Source organism: Fomitopsis serialis, assembly GCF_022376445.1.
Source record: "Fomitopsis serialis strain Sig1Antser10 chromosome Unknown B0H18scaffold_54, whole genome shotgun sequence".
NCBI classification, from domain to species: Eukaryota; Fungi; Basidiomycota; class Agaricomycetes; order Polyporales; family Fomitopsidaceae; genus Fomitopsis; species Fomitopsis serialis.
Genome location: NW_025955014.1, coordinates 61,970 through 74,533, shown reverse-complemented (window position 1 = coordinate 74,533; position 12,564 = coordinate 61,970). Strand labels below are relative to the sequence as shown.

The window sequence follows — 12,564 nt, the reverse complement described above, 5'->3', positions numbered from 1 at the left end:
TGGTTAGCCTCCAGGTCACCCCAAGTGCAACGCCGGTACCTTGGACAGATAGTTTCAGTGTTCATCCCAAGGGCGCATACTTGAGGTCATAGATACTTCAAGTTGTAACTTGAGTCGTTGCAAGGTGGCTTCATGCGAATCGTATTGAAGACGAGTCCTGGCTTGACGATCACGTGAGCGCGTTTGACGTGTCGCGTTGTCGTATGAGAATAGGGCGCTTACCATCTCAACAGCGAACAACGACTTCAGAATGAGTATTGCGGACCCCTGCAACAATCTGGCCCTTCCACCCTGCGTAGACATTCTCCGGCTGATGACATATCTTCCCGCTGGCGACATATCTGTGTCATACCTCAATTCATTGAACTGTCAATACGCTCGGGCTGAACGTGACGCAGCCGTCAAACATACTAAGGGGCGAGGAACTGATACTGATATTTGACATTGACTTGACAGGTATACAACGTTCTGTATGGTCTCGTATTTGGCCAGGCAACAGTCATGTCTAGCCCTCTCCAATCATGCAAGGTACGCTCTTCGCTCGGCTTATGAAGTCTCATGAGAGCGAAAATCACCGGAACTTCTCACATGTACGTCTCTTGCAATATGTATCTCATGGCACTCGTTGAACTCGCATTTACATCCCTGACCCTCGCGTATCCCCAGCCCTCGGTGTACGTGACGTACACCGCTCAGTACGACAACTCTTCCGTCTCAGTCGACACCTTGTCATGCGGAAGTGTTCTCTCCTCAGAAGGTTACACGACCTACGGCTCCATCCCCCGCTACCCCTACGTTGCCGGCTACTACGGAGAAAATACAACCTGTGGCCAATGCTACTCGCTGAACTACGAGTCGACGTACCTCACCGTGCAAGTCATTGACTACTATGGAGGCGGGTTTGCGCTACCGACGGAGGCATACGCCTGGTTGACGACTGGATCTACGGATGGGCCGATTACCGGTGAAGGTATCACGGCGTACCTCGCCGACGGCCCTTTCAATTGCAACTGAACGAACTATATCATTACAAAGTAGGCACCCAACTGGCTGCTGAGCAGTCCCGCCATCTCTAACCCTTTATAGTTTTGTCGACCATGTCCCGTTGGGCGGTTGGAGTGCGATCGGGGACTCGAAGGGTTCGAAGGTTCAATGAGTGGTGGTGGGCTGTAAATGCACGGGCGTTACTTATGTTCGGGGATCGCGGCATTACGGAGGCAGTATATCCATCTAGACATTTTAAAGCCGGGCTGTATGCGCACGTCTCCGTGACCTTGTCGAGGTAAGTTAGGTGGCGACGTTCACTAGTCGGTCGGTTTTTTGTCAGCGAAAACTTGGCGAAAACACACATCGGTGTTTACCTCTGCATTCGAATTCTGCCTCAGTATCAAGGCCAATAAATGACGTCAAGGACAGTGCTCCCTTCGCTGCCTTCCGCATCCAAGGTTGCGGCTTCGCGTCTCTTCGTGTGCGGACAGATAATACGAGGCGCTACCTGTCAAAGTGAGACGATTGCTGTGTGACGCGGCGCTGTATTATGTCCTGCGCCTCCGAGACACGTGTGTCGCGTTTCAATGCGCGCATCAAAGCGCCAGAAACGTCGCGTCAGAATCGAACGCAGGATTCACATGGGGCCTGTTGCCCCTGCGGACTTCCCCACGTCGGCCACCATACAGCGAGAAGGCATCGCCTAGCATCGAACCCACTCCTCTCAGACCGGAACGTGTGACGTACAGAGACGCGGTGGTAGAACACCGTTCTTTTGGGCTGTGCAGTGCAGTGTGCACGAGTCGGAGGGTACATAAACTTGCCCCAGAGCTAAGGGACTGATCAGCCGTTCGCGTGACCAGCGTCGACCACTCACCTTCACTTCTGAGCAACGCCGCCTACGATGCGTTTCTCCATTCTCTCCTCGATTGCCGCGCTCTCCGCGAGCACCCTCGCATTTGCTCAGATCACGCCTCCTGTATACGAGGAAACCTCGTTCAGTTCCAAGTACACCAATACTGATGCATCCGTCGACATCCTCACCTGCGGCTCTCAGCTCGCTGCTGAAGGGTACACCACCGTCGGTGCTATCCCCGGTAACATCGCCGGGTTCGCCAACATCACCAGCGCAGACTCTTCCCTCTGCGGGCAATGTTACACCCTGGAGTACGCGGGGGCGTTCCTCACCATTCGTGTCGTGGACACGGCGGAGACCGGCGTCGTGACCACGAAGGGCGCATATGAGACTCTGACGGGAAACCAAACGCCGATCCCTACCAGTGTTGATGCTCGGGTTTTGGAGGGTCCTACTAGCTGCTGAAGCTTATAGCGCTGAAGGTGAGTACACCGAGAATACCAGACTTCCGGATATCTCTGAGCCGCTTCATGTTACAGCACTACCTACAATAAGTACAGCCTATACACACATCACAATTAATTAGGAATGTGACGTACAGGGAGCTCCGAGTCGAGATCTGATTTAGAGTATATGGTGGTTGAAGTCGGCCTTGAGTCGAGGCACAGCGGTAGTGCAAATGAATGCAAACCTGGATCGCATATCTTCTAAGTTACGCCATGACCACGCAGAACTGAGCCCAGTATAACAAGAAAGAAAGGGAACCAAACATATGATCCTCGAAGCTGTTTGACTCAAGCACGTCACCGGAAGACGATTGAGGAGCCTCCTCGTCCGCGATGTGGCTGAAGTCGGAGTTCGATCTCAGATTATGAATGTACCAACCTGCGGCAGCCACAGTACTTACTGGGCACTCTGTCAGGCCTCCACAACTCTTGTATACTTCATGCGAAGCACCGCGACAGTACACGCTCAACATCGGGCACTAGTGTTACACTTTGCGCTTGCACTCCTTGCGCGTGACTTGTGAACACCGGTTTTCGCGGAACATTCAATCGCCTTGCCATAAGCATAGTACGCTGCAACCCAAACTCTTGCTCTGGATCACGACTTCGGCGCTGTCTTCACAGGAATAACCTACTATTATGGACAGCTGGATTCTCGTAGCACCAGCCTTTCTCAACGGCTTTAGGCAACCTCACGCAGAGACACCGGCGACACCGCGTAGCGGACGTAGTGCCGCTGACAGCGCGTTCGGATTCTCGGAATACGCTATGAGCCGCGATCACGTTTCAATGAAATGTATTGACTCGGTCATGGTCCAGGCTAAGTACCTCTTGCGTAAAGCAGCCATTCCTAGGCCAGGTGCCTCACCCTTCTGTCAATTTTTGCATTAGCCTCAGTCGAACGTTTGTCATGAAGTGCTGTGGCGTCCCGCGCAAACGTTGAGCGCTGTGTTAGCGGCGCTCCTAATGACAGCCAACGCACGCTCTCCTAGTACGTCTTTGCATTCTTCACTCCTGAACGCATATCATATCGTGATGGAAATGTAACCTTGTCGGCGTATTGCGCGGGACCTGCGCGTCCCTGGTTCAAGACACCATATAAGCCTCGGTATGACAGCGCATTGACTATACCTACGACGCCGGGTAGCACACCTCGAAGCTCTGAGAGATACTCAAGCACCACGATGCATTTCTCCGCCCTCGTTGCTCTGGCTGCTCTCGTAGCGAGCCCATTCGCCCTCGCCCAGGCATCCGACACCGTATACGTCGTCTACGGCAACGGCCAACAGTTCGAGGACCCCACCGCATCCGTCGACACACTCACCTGCGGATCCGTCCTGGCAGCCGAGGGGTACGCCCAGGTCGGAGACATTCCCGGCAACCTCGCCGGGTTTGCCAACGTCACCAACGCAGACTCGCCGCTGTGCAGCCAATGCGTAGTGCTGGGCTGGCAGGGAAGGGACGTCACCGTGCGCATCGTCGACACATCCTCGGAGGGCGGATTCGTAGTCACTGAAGGGACGTACGAGGAGCTGGTGGGCAGCGACACGGTTCTGCCGGGGATCTACCAAGCGCGAATTGTAGAGGGGCCGTACAGCTGCTGAGGATGCGTCCGAAGGAATTGTGGCGCAGTCTCAGGCCTCGAAGACTGCCGGTGCTTGCGTGGTATGTCTGACTTACTGTGTTTGTCATATCAACGCTGAGCGATCATTTCCCAGTACGCATGCCGTATATGCCCCACGACATAGTGTACCTTAGTTGTATTGATTTGCATAATCAACTGCATCTATTCTTCGCTCAAGCCCGGAATGCTCGACTTTTGGCCCAGCAGCAGTGATATGCTGTTTGAGCCGATGCATTAACATCTTGTACACGTGTACAACACTGCTTGTATATTACCGTCAACGTCCGTATCGAACAGTCTTTCTGTCAATTTCGTTCCTGTACGATCAATGCCAGCTATCACTCTGCGTGACGCTCCCGCTCGCAGGCGTCGTGAGATTGCTGTTCGGGTCGTCCTCCCACGTGACGTCCCCATTATTCTTCGTGAGGTACTTGTACTCGATGGTCGTGCTCGGAGGCAAGTTCACCGTCACTGTACCAAACAAAGCGGAGATCAGTAGAGCGGAGTGATGAAGACGGCAGCTAACGTACGACTCCAGGTAGGGTAGTTCGCTGAGGACAAGAGGAGCGCGTCATCGGTTGACCAGTTTTCGAGCGCGGCGACGGAGCCGGTGATGTACAGGTTCTCTACAACGAGCAGGAGGAACGTAAGCATCAGGGTTGAGACACCGTTGACGGGATCCTTCACTGACCGCCGTACACGGTATCATACTCCACCTCGAATGTCACCGCGACGGTGTGCGAGCTCGTCGAGTGCGTTCCAGCGAGCGCACTGCAGTACGTAGTGTTGAACGCACCCGTCGGGAGGAGAATCTAGACATCCATAGTCCGTCAGCCTCGCCACCTGACAGCACATAGCCCAGATACTCACGACAGGGTTGCCTCCGCTCCCGGTGACACTGACGCTCCCACCGCTGCCCGCGGTGTACGTCGTGCACGTGAGGACGTCGATGAGTTCCGTGCCCGAGGAGTAGCCGGTCCCCGAGGAGACGTCCCATGCCGGCGTGCCGCTCGCGCCGACGTTGGTGAGGAGCGAGAGCATGGGGTACTTGGATACTGCGAGGGTGTTGCCGCCTACCGACGGGAAGGTGACCTACAAACCGAGCGAGCAGAGCATCCAGTTGGATAGCGGGCGAAGCCATGAGATATGATAGATGAGCCTGAGGGAGATGGGATGTACGTACGGCGGTGGAGAGATAGCTGCTGGAGGTGGCGATGGCGGCTTTGCGCGCTGCGTTGAGGATGCGGACGTGGTGCACGAGGGGCTTGTCCTCTATTACGTACCCTGAAAGCCAGAGGCTAGTAGCAGACATGATTAGAATAAGGGGAAGACGCGGCGTGGGGGCAAGGGAGCGACGCACGCTTCGCGGTTGTAGGGATCGTTGCTACCGGTATAGCCTTGTTCCTGGCCTACGCGGCTCCGGTCAGACTACGCAGGGCAAACATGCTGACGACGGTGGTGCGTCTGACGTACCGTAGTACAGGATGGGGATACCGTCTGCGATGAGCGGCCATGTCATCGCATTCTTCACCAACTGAGGAGAACGCCCAGTTAGCGCAAACGGAACCAGCGCCTGGAACACTCACTCCTTGGTCTGTGGTTATGCTCTGGAAACGAGGGTTATCCTGGTTCTCGAGGAATGTGCCGACTGTGAAGAGTTGGTTCTCGTATGCGGACTGTGCCTGTTGTACAACATTGACGAGGTTCTGGAGTGAGCCGCTCGTCGACTCGAAGGCGGACGTGAGTTGGTAATACGTCGGATAGTCCAACACCCCATCGAGAACCTCTGTGTAAATAAGCGCTCAATCGGAGATGTTCGGTGCGTGAGCAGTCAAATCCCTCACTGGTATAGGGCGCGACATAATTCACATCGCCCTCAAAGACTTCCCCGACGGCATACACACCCGCAGCCGTCTGGAAGTCCGGCCAGAAATCCTTCCTGACATGCTTCAAGGTGTCGATCCTGAAGCCGTCAACGCTGTAGTTGCTCCGCAGCTCCCCGACCCAGTTGTGGAAAAAGTCGATGACGCCATCGTCCTCGGTGTTGCAGTCCACGAGCGGGACATTGCTGTCGCCGAGCCAGCACTGCTCGACGTTCGTCTGGTTGTTGTAGTCCGTGACCCAGCAGAAGGTGTGGAAGCTCGACTCCGCGTTGAAGGGCGTGAGGGTGGAGTAGTCCGGCGGGAGCGTGTTCGCGGCCATGTGGTTTACGACGATGTCGACCATCAGGTACATCCCGCGGTCGTGCAGGGCTGTGGCGAGATTATTCAAATCGGACGCGGTGCCGAAGTGCTCATTTAATGCGTTCTGGTCCACAGTCCAATACCTGGCGGTGTACAAGGGAAGTGAGCGGATTGAGAGGATGTGTGAAGAACGCATTACCCGTGGTAGGAGTAGCCATCACCGGTGCTGCCCTCGAGGTTGGCAACGATGGGTGAGATCCAAATGGCGTCGAAACCCATGTATTGGATGTAATCGAGCTGGTTGATGACCCCCTGCCATGAACCGCCGCAATAGATGCGGTCTTCGGTGTCGCATGTTGGCGAGGAGCCATCAGAGGTAGCAAAACGGTCCGTTACAAGCTGAAATACAGAATCCAAGACATTAGAAGTGTTGCAGTGCAAAGCGAGAAACATACCTGGTAGATCGACCTTTGCTGCCACTCTGCCGGAGTTGCAGCGAGCGCGGAGGCTGCCAACGCACAAGCTGCGAGAACGCTGCCTAACATGTCAGCCACTCGAAGTGCAGTCCAAGCTAACAATGAGGTTCCCGAGCTTTGTGTGGGCTGGGTGCTGCGCTTTATATACGCTCGTGCGGTAGCAATGTGGCGTGTCTTCCCTGCTGTCAGCCGACGGTTGAGACACATGGTTGAAGAACGCACCACATGCACTCTGACCACCTATCCGAGTTCAATCACAGAAAGACTACAATCGAGCTCGTGTCCCTGGAAACATACAACAACCCAACGCCAACTTCGGCTCAGATCGTTGGTTGTGCCCATGTCGACACACGGTCTCGGAGGCTTTCGCCAAACTTGGACACGGCCTATATTCCGAAGTTCAGTGTGCACGCCATACTGCACACATATATGGCAGGAGTACAATGCATAGCAAGACACCATCACATCCACTCTGTCGCGAGATGCCATAGTCACGGCGCAGACCGATGGACACCACCGTGACTGGCATGTTGAAATGGGTCGCCGAGGAAGTGTCAAAGACCGAGCCCGAGATCTTTTGGGTGCAACAGTTACTGTAGCTGTAGTAGTCGCTAGCCTATTTCATCTAACACGGCTTCGAGACCAATCGGTGGTGCGCAAGGGGAACGTTAACTGCCACATCCTTTTGAATGAATGGGCGCCGCGGCGGTTGCAACCAAGTCCCGACTACAGTCAGACACAGAACCACAGAGCGGTCCGCGGATGAAAACACTCTGAGCAGCGATGATGTGGTCGGTATGCCAGTATTTCGTCAAGTTAATGTCAAGCGATAGTAGATACGCTCGCCTGGAGATCGATGCGCTAACTTGACAGAAACTGGGAGGAGGAGGCGTGGCACGTGGCCCGGCGTGATTGCCATTCTCGTCCGAAACGTCGAAATGGGCGGGTCAGATCTAGATCTCAGGCATGTCTATCCCCGCTGGCAGCGGCGGCGCGGTCGCTCCCAGCCCATGTTGACCCAACCTGCCACTGCACCGTGAAAGTCTGGTGGCAATCCAACGACTTTAGATGAAGGCCGCCTGCTGAACGGGAGCCAGGATGCTGCTACGCCCGAGATTGCTGGTAGCTCTACCACCGGCGATCATAGGATTGGCGTTCCTCCCTTTGTATCGTTTCCTGAACCTCTCGGCCTTCGGTCGTCATGTTTCTCTCAGCAGTGACCTGGCCGCAGACGAAGGTAAACATTGGGCGATAACGCCCGACGTAGATGCCTACGCGCACAAGACACTGAGGGAGGAGGGAGTTCCCGGGCTTTCTATCGCTGCAGTCCGGTTGTCGGACACGGGCGAGGTGCAGACTGACTGGGCTGCATGGGGGCGTATGACGGAAGACGCAGACCCCACGAGTGTTGATGTAAATGACATTTGCCTCGAATGCATCTCGGTTGGACGACGTTGCTTACCGCCATAGTGCTTTACGTAGACTCTCTTCAACATTGGGTCATGCTCCAAGGCCTTCCTGGTGGCAGCGCTGGGTATTCTCATGGAGGACTACGCGCTGGGACGGAATGTCACAGCACTTCCGCATAAAGTGGACCGAGTCGACTTCGAAACGAAGATCCAAGATGTCTTTCGCGCGGACGATCCACCGTTATTCGCGGATTCTTGGGCCAGATCCCAAGCCAGCTTTCGGGATGTTTTATTGCACATGTCAGGGATAGGCAGGTTAGTGATCTCAAATGAGGCTTGTCATTGGAGCACAACTGACATGCCATCGTCCTCGTAGCCAGGACTTCGTCTACGGCGATTACGAGTCACCCGTATCTATTCTAGAACACATGGAGCACTTACGACCGGCCTACGAACTCAGAGAACGATTCTCATACACTAATCTAGTACGCACATGAATCACTGTCTTCAAACATAGTCTGAGCCGAGCTAATGATCGCGTCGCAGTTCTATACCATCGGGGCTCACCTAATCTCGACCTACTCTGCCATGCCGTACGAAGACTTCGTCACTGAGCGGATTTTCCTGCCACTCGGCATGACATCCAGTACATATTCACGCGCAGAAGCGATGTCGACCGGTCGGCTCAGCCAAAGCTGGACTGCATCTGGGAGGCGTTTACCTCTCTGGTTGGGCAACAACGCATCAAAAGCATGGGACGGTCCTGCAGGGATTGTCTCCAACGTGATCGATATGGTAAGTCAGCCGCGATTGCATGGTCTGGTATTGTGAGCTTATGACAGCTGAACGAGTAGAGCAAATGGATCGCGACCCTCCTGAATGAAGGCGTAGACCCGGAGACGAACCTGACTGTCATACCGCGATCTATCTATGAGGAGATGACGACAGCTCACGCAGTCGTGACCGGCGCTCCGCGTTACTCCTATACGGCTGTCAAGGGCTACGGTATGGGTTGGGAGCGAACTTCGTTTCAGGGACACGACGTACGTTCGGTCTCCTGAATCACATAAGTATTCGCGTTGTGGAATGCTAATGTGCGCACACGCGATAGATTATTAGCCACACCGGACGCATGCCTTCTCACCTGAGTGAAGTGCTCTTCCTTCCTTCCGCCAGGCTGGGCGTCGTCGCCCTCTCGAATGCAGACCTGCCCCAGGAAGCGTACCACAAGGTCGCGTATCGCGTGATCGAAGACGTCCTGAAGCTACCGCGCGTCGTGGATTCTGACATACACCGACGAGAGAATGACACGTCAACTCTGGACGGATCTTACGAGGAGATTACCACAGTCGTGCTCGCGGCCTCGCTGACCCGATATACGGGCATATACGCGAACGCAGCGTACGGCAACTTCACCCTGTGCGCGCCGACGACGAAGACGGGGTACTGCGACCGCGTCCTCGCCGACTTCGCCGCCTGTGATGAGCTCGGGGAGCACCCCGGACTGTATGCGGCCTACCCTCGATTCACGTCTTCGCACATCCGACTCACGCCGGATCCCACTGAGCGCCCTCGACGTGACGTCGAATCTCTGGCCCCGGGCGAGAAGCTCGACGCGTGGGATCTGGAGTTCATTGCTCTCTTTCCGGATGGCTACGGCAAGGATACGACGCCCTTCGTGTACCGCGTCGAGGAAGGCTCGACGATGGACGTGCAGTGCGTCGTCCGCGCCGGAGTCGTCGTGGGCTGCGGCATCGTGAACGTTACTGGCGAGGAGGGTAGGACGCTAAGGGAAGGGCCCTTGAACGAAGTAGCAGACGTGTGGTTCCAGAAAATCGAGTGAATTGAACTTGGCACGAGCTCGAGCGTAGGCGCGTCGACTGATTCTTCAGTGAAGAGTCGCAAGTTCTCTGGGAAAGAGAACAGCTGATGGTCCGTAACCTCAAATGCAATCATTCGCCAGAATTCTCGTCGGTGTTCACCCGAGGAGTCGAAATCTCCAGATCTGAAGGGAACAAGCTTGTTGAACGCCAGGCTCATGATGTGAGCTAGCGCTCACCGGTCATCGTTCATGTACACGCCGTCGACTGCAGACCCCCGTGTCAGCAGCTGTGCAGTACCATACATGCACTTTCTCAACTGTCCCACACATCGAAGGCTGACGCAAATGAGTTGCATCTGGATCCGACATTGCTGAGTACACACGGTGGCCCACGAATCGATGATGGTGTAAATGACTACCTACATACTTCCAATGACCATGGCCCGGTACTACTACGACAGAGGGGGCATACAGAACTAACATACATGCATGAGGATATTCGGGTATCATCAGCCTCACTCAGTCGCGAAACTTCCTAGATAATGTCATACGGCCTCGCATTCTGCACGCGGTCGATGTGCTCGAGCCCGAAGCATCCGCCTCCCTGGATGCACTCCGCCAACGTTTGCCCTATGGCTTCACCTTCCGTGTAAGCACCGTGCAGGTACCCTGTCGCAGTTTCATTAACACCGTATCCGCTGCGAACCGTCAGCGTGCGCACCAAAGTATTTCCGACTGGTTGCCTCGCCCGCGAACCAAAGTCTCTCGTCCACGTTCGCGCGCAAGTTGCCTTGATGTTCGCTGAGGAAAGCCGCCGGCCAATTCGAGTACGATCCGCGGAACAGCGGGTCGCTGTGCCAGCGTTGGAAGTAGAAGTCGGTAGGCTCGGGCACATCCACCTCGGGAAACATCATTTGCAGGACGTCCATCACTTCCGATTGAACGTACGAATCGGGCAGTGACTCGATGCGCTTGGAGAAGTCGCCCTGAGAGGGCGTTATTTGTATGTCAGTCATCTCCGCAATCGCAGCGCGACTTCCAAGACCAACTCACTGTGACAGTTACCACAAGGATCCCGGAACCAGGAAGGAACGACGGATGGTCCAGGCTTTGCCAGACAGGTTACCGTCCGCGCTCGTAGTCGGCATATAGCGCCATCTGCCAGAGCGGACATGTCATCGAGAACACGATCTATGGATCGATCGGGCACTGTTGACGTACCTCCGTATCGAACCAGAACTTTTCTGGGAACTGCAGGAAGATCTTCGTATACGTACCCTGCAGATCCATCGTCACCTACATCTTCAAGGACGATCAAAACCAAAGTGGCGCGCGCTTACCATCGACATGCTATGGATGGCCTCCCGCTTCCATGCCGGTAAAGGAGGGACGAACTTCACGTCGCTGTGTTGTAGGACACCAAGGCTGAAGGTACAGAGGGCGTAGTCCGCGCGGAGTACATGCCCATCTGTGAGCGTAACCTTCACACCGTGTTTCGAGGAGTTGATCTCGCTGACTGTCGAGTTCAGTCGAACTTGGGCTGGATTCAATGATTCCCTCGCCTCCGCCTGAATCAGCGTCTTGAAGCCACGCTGGTCAACTGAGAGAAGGTTCTCATACGAGAACCCACCAGACGCCGGGTCGAACGTGTAGTTATGTGCCTAAGTTAAGAATCAGCCTCATTTCAAAGCGGCGGTACTGACCTCCGCCTAGACCTATGCGGCGAGTCTACCACCACGGGAAGGCGATTGAGTGGAATTATGCACCCATGAAGAAGCTAGCCATGAGGTCTCTTCTGGAGTGGTACCGAACTCCCAGTCGAATTGGTAGTATTCGGACGCCATTTGATGTTTGGATTCCGGGTGTGAGCCCGTGAGTGAGTAACCGCCGCGTGCTGACATATCGACAAGTCTCTTTGGAACTCGACCACCTATGACGGCACATACTGATCAAACCCAAGTGCTCTCGTCGCACAAAGATGTTAAGACGTACCCGCTGAGGCAACTAGTTTATGGAAATCTTCAATCGAAGCGTCGAAGATATCGCGGAAGTCGGACGCTCCCGAGTCGTCATATGTCGCTAAGCTTCATTCAGCACTTTGTCGTACAATACGATGTTAAAACAACTTACAAATACTACCGAAGTACTCGCTCGAGCGGGTCGTGACGTTGTGCTTCTTCGCCAGAGCCCATATGGGATTTTCAGCCCCATTGCCGGTCTGCGTACCCTGCACCCAATTCGCACCGAGCTCGACAGCGAACTTCCTGCTAGGTGCACCAAATGAATGGCTCATGAGGCGACCGCCGAGCTCGTCTCTCGCTTCTATTATGATGAAGTCGTCGATGCCCTGTTCATGGAGGGTCCGTGCCGCGGTCACCCCGGCGACGCCTCCCCCAAGAATGAGCACCGTAGCGTCTTTCCGTGCTCCGGACGGCTCGAGGAGTTCCTGAGAGGGTCGTACTAACGGCAGGTGGACGGCAGATGTGACCAATCCGAGTAGAAGGAGAGGTAACGCGAGCGTAGCGCGCAGCATGTTGGGTCGTGTGAGGAGGGCTAGTCTGCGTAGCAGCCCTGCGGGGAATGCAAACCCTGGCAGCCTTATATGCACACGATAAGCCAAGCGCATGTAGGACACCAGATACAGAGTTGAGCAACGGAACCTTCGGGGCTTGCATCAACGCGTGCGTGGTTCGCTCAGTGA

The 12,564-nt window shown here is 55.1% G+C and overlaps 7 protein-coding genes across 7 annotated transcripts; 4 read left to right on the top strand and 3 right to left on the bottom strand.

Annotated features, from left to right (window-relative positions):
• Window positions 1-225: 225 nt before the first annotated feature.
• Window positions 226-1,304, top strand: B0H18DRAFT_1018125 (uncharacterized protein). Its single transcript, XM_048029351.1, has 2 exons — window positions 226-1,034; window positions 1,087-1,304. Exon 1 carries the CDS (start codon window positions 559-561, stop codon window positions 1,012-1,014), a length of 456 nt encoding a protein of 151 aa, XP_047891304.1. The 5' UTR covers window positions 226-558; the 3' UTR covers window positions 1,015-1,034; window positions 1,087-1,304.
• Window positions 1,305-1,800: 496 nt separating this feature from the next.
• Window positions 1,801-2,641, top strand: B0H18DRAFT_1018117 (uncharacterized protein). The gene is made up of 2 exons (XM_048029350.1): window positions 1,801-2,325; window positions 2,383-2,641. Exon 1 carries the CDS (start codon window positions 1,892-1,894, stop codon window positions 2,306-2,308), a length of 417 nt encoding a protein of 138 aa, XP_047891303.1. The 5' UTR covers window positions 1,801-1,891; the 3' UTR covers window positions 2,309-2,325; window positions 2,383-2,641.
• An 810-nt stretch (window positions 2,642-3,451) lies between these two features.
• B0H18DRAFT_517951 (uncharacterized protein) lies at window positions 3,452-4,125 on the top strand. The gene has a single exon (XM_048038402.1). It carries the CDS (start codon window positions 3,534-3,536, stop codon window positions 3,951-3,953), a length of 420 nt encoding a protein of 139 aa, XP_047891302.1. The 5' UTR covers window positions 3,452-3,533; the 3' UTR covers window positions 3,954-4,125.
• Window positions 4,081-4,627, bottom strand: B0H18DRAFT_1184929 (carbohydrate-binding-like protein; the record flags this gene model as incomplete). Its single annotated transcript, XM_048036005.1, has 2 exons — window positions 4,081-4,444; window positions 4,504-4,627. 2 exons carry the CDS (start codon window positions 4,625-4,627, stop codon window positions 4,299-4,301), a joined length of 270 nt encoding a protein of 89 aa, XP_047891301.1. The 3' UTR covers window positions 4,081-4,298.
• Window positions 4,628-4,656: 29 nt separating this feature from the next.
• B0H18DRAFT_879479 (glycoside hydrolase superfamily) lies at window positions 4,657-6,701 on the bottom strand (the record flags this gene model as incomplete). Its single annotated transcript, XM_048040700.1, has 9 exons — window positions 4,657-4,785; window positions 4,844-5,065; window positions 5,157-5,271; window positions 5,334-5,382; window positions 5,447-5,507; window positions 5,560-5,759; window positions 5,818-6,299; window positions 6,356-6,555; window positions 6,612-6,701. 9 exons carry the CDS (start codon window positions 6,699-6,701, stop codon window positions 4,657-4,659), a joined length of 1,548 nt encoding a protein of 515 aa, XP_047891300.1.
• A 1,029-nt stretch (window positions 6,702-7,730) lies between these two features.
• B0H18DRAFT_1120930 (beta-lactamase/transpeptidase-like protein) lies at window positions 7,731-9,884 on the top strand (the record flags this gene model as incomplete). Its single annotated transcript, XM_048034237.1, has 6 exons — window positions 7,731-8,045; window positions 8,115-8,356; window positions 8,418-8,526; window positions 8,588-8,836; window positions 8,896-9,084; window positions 9,153-9,884. 6 exons carry the CDS (start codon window positions 7,731-7,733, stop codon window positions 9,882-9,884), a joined length of 1,836 nt encoding a protein of 611 aa, XP_047891299.1.
• A 109-nt stretch (window positions 9,885-9,993) lies between these two features.
• B0H18DRAFT_1184919 (amine oxidase) lies at window positions 9,994-12,396 on the bottom strand (the record flags this gene model as incomplete). The annotated part of the gene is made up of 8 exons (XM_048036004.1): window positions 9,994-10,532; window positions 10,585-10,849; window positions 11,085-11,141; window positions 11,204-11,524; window positions 11,630-11,808; window positions 11,856-11,942; window positions 11,994-12,297; window positions 12,325-12,396. The coding sequence occupies 8 exons, from the start codon at window positions 12,394-12,396 to the stop codon at window positions 10,399-10,401; spliced, it is 1,419 nt and encodes a 472-aa protein (XP_047891298.1). The 3' UTR covers window positions 9,994-10,398.
• Window positions 12,397-12,564: the final 168 nt, after the last annotated feature.